The following is a 2,945-nucleotide window of genomic DNA, read 5'->3' on the forward strand; positions in this document are numbered from 1 at the left end:
AGCCCGGATCACTAGTTAGTTAGATTAGTTATATACAGTACATTTTCCTTTTCCACTGTTTTTAGTTCTTCTCTGTATTGTATCGAAGAACAGATCTATTCTCTTCTCTAATATTCTCTCTCAATTTCTCATCTATGATCTTTCCATTTGAGTTGCATGCCATTGATAAATTCATCATGGTATCAGAGCAGTATAAACGAGTGATTTTAGGGAATTTTTTGTGCAATTGAAGAAAAATTCGAGAAGATCTACTCATATTCAGAAGTTTTAAACCGTAATTTTGCATATTTCAATGGCAATTCCTGAAAATTCAACAATTAACGCGAATAATGGAGCTCGATATAGAACCGGAGTAGTCGGAAGCTCTAGATCACAATCATCCTATCTACCTACACCCTTCAGATGGTCCTGGATCTATGTCGGTGGGATTGATTTTGACAGGGATGGAATATTACTCTTTTGGAGTTGTGCGATGGAGGTCGCATTGGTAGGGAAGAACAAATTGTGCCTAGTTGATGGATCGACATCAAAGGAAGATTTTGGTGCAAAATTAGGAAGTCAATGGGATCGATGCAATGCCAGTATTACTTCATGGCTTATGAGCAATGTAAGTAGAGAATTGGTCACAGGAGTGTTATTTCTTCTAATGCACAGAAGATATGTGCCGCTTTCAAGGAGAGATTTGACAAAGTGAATGGATCGAGATTGTACTACTTGCACAAGGAGATATTCACTCTAACAGAGGGGATTTCATCAGTATCGACATATTTCATCGAACTGAAGGACCTTTGGGCAGAGTATGATTCGATACTGCCACCTCCTCCATCTGCTACTAAATACATTGATCAATTGGACTATCAGTGGTTGCTGCAATTTTTGATGGGATTGAATGATAGTTTTGAGCAAGCAAGGAGTCAAATCCTATTGATGCCGACCTTGCCATCTATAGATAAGGCATATGCTATGGTAGTTCATGATGAAAGTAGGAAAATGATTGCTGGTAATGCCTACGGACAATCAGGGCACACTGATCCTACAGCTCTCTTTATTGCTCATTCCACATCTAGACCAAGGAGAAATTACAACTTAGAATGTGAATTTTGTCATTTGAAAGGTCATACTAAGAATGAGTGTTATAAGCTAATGAAATGTGAGTTTTGTAATAAGACAGGGCATCGGAAGGAGAATTGTTACAAGATTGTTGGATATCCATTTAACTTTAAGCAGAAGAAGAAAGCAAATGCAGTGATGATTGACACAACTGGACAGCAGGACTTGAGAAATCCACAAGCTACATATCAACCAGGGAGCAGTGTTGAAACTGCTCAACTCTTCACTAAGGAGCAATACAACCAACTGTTACAATTGCTGAACAAAAACTCCATTGGAGAAGCAAGTGTCAACATGGCAGGTAAATGTTTCTGTGCTAATGTAGAACTATGTGAAAACTTAGAACTATGCAAATGGATAGTTGATACTGGTGCTACTAATCATAACTGGTGACAACAGTTTGCTGAAAAATAAAACTTCAGTAGGGAACTCAAGGCAAGTTCAACTACTTACAGGAGATTCAGCCTCCATTTCTCATATGGGAGAGTGTCAACTCACAGGAGGTGATGTATTGAAGGATGTGTTATGTGTGCCATCTTTCAAATTCAATCTTATGTCAGTCTCAAAAGTACAGAAGATCTCAAGTGTAGTGTTACCTTTTTTCCTCATGTTGTGTGTTTCAGGACCTCTTGTCTGGGAGGGTAAAGGAGATTGGTAAAAGGGAAGAAGGCCTATACATTTTGTTAGTTGCATTAGGGAAGACAATAAATAAAGCTTTTGCAGTAACTAATAAAGGAAGCATGGATATATGGCACAAAAGAACATGACATGTACCAGTTCAAGTTCTCAGAAGAATTCCTAGACTGCGAGACTGTAGTAGTAGCATGCATAGTAGTTCATTGTCTAAATGTGAGATTTGTCCTTTAGCTCGACAAACTAGAGTGCCATTTTCAACTAGTACTAGCAGAAGTTTATACAGTTTTGATTTGATTCATATGGATGTATGGGGACCTTACAAAGTTGCTACTCAAAATGGAATGAGATACTTTCTTATGTTGGTTGATGATTCTACTAGGTGGACTTGGGTGTTTCTCATGAGGCTTAAATCTGATGTTATTTTCTTGCTTAAGAATTTCATTGCTATGATTAAGACACAGTTTGGGAAGCAGGTCAAAGTCTTCAGATCAGACAATGGTAGTGAATTTTTCAATAGTGCTTGTAAAGACTTGTTTCGGTCGCATGGAAATGTTCATCAAAGCTCCTGTCCTTATACTCCTGAACAGAATGGGGTTGTGGAAAGGAGACATAGTCACATACTTGAAACTACTCGAGCAATTAGATTTCAAGGGCATTTACCTGTCAGATATTAGGGACATTGTATTGACACTACTGTCTATATTATCAACAGAATTCCTTCCTCTATTATGGGATATAAATCACCCTATGAGCTGCTCCTTGGTAAGCCGCCTTCACTAACACACCTGAAGGTCATTGGGTGCCTGTGCTTTGCTACTAACCTGATAAATAATGAAAAATTTGTACCTCGAGCTATGAGGTCAGTTTTATTAGGCTATGCTGCACATCAAAAGGGTTACATGCTGTTGGATTTGAAGAATAGAGTATTTTTTATCAGTCGAGATGTGGTATTCTATGAAAATATGTTTCCTTTTCATGCAGCTGAAAGTACATCGAAATCACTCTTCTTGGATATATCCCCAGTGCCAAGGCAGGATTTTAATAAAGAATCAATTTTTGTGGTTAGTTTTGCTGCTGATAGTTCTTATGCCATACCTAATGGTCCATGCTCATCTGTTATGATTCATGTTCCTTTAGCTGAACTGGACATACTTATCCTACTGCACATAGCAATGCTGAAGTTCAAACTACTCTTCCTA

At 38.1% G+C, this 2,945-nt stretch overlaps 1 protein-coding gene across 1 annotated transcript; it reads left to right on the top strand.

Moving 5' to 3' along the window:
* On the top strand, positions 293 to 2,420 carry LOC109229959. Its single transcript, XM_019395500.1, has 3 exons — positions 293 to 607; positions 655 to 1,411; positions 1,978 to 2,420. The coding sequence occupies exons 1-3, from the start codon at positions 293 to 295 to the stop codon at positions 2,418 to 2,420; spliced, it is 1,515 nt and encodes a 504-aa protein (XP_019251045.1).

This window comes from Nicotiana attenuata, chromosome 7 (assembly GCF_001879085.1).
Source record: "Nicotiana attenuata strain UT chromosome 7, NIATTr2, whole genome shotgun sequence".
Lineage (NCBI taxonomy): Eukaryota > Viridiplantae > Streptophyta > Magnoliopsida > Solanales > Solanaceae > Nicotiana > Nicotiana attenuata.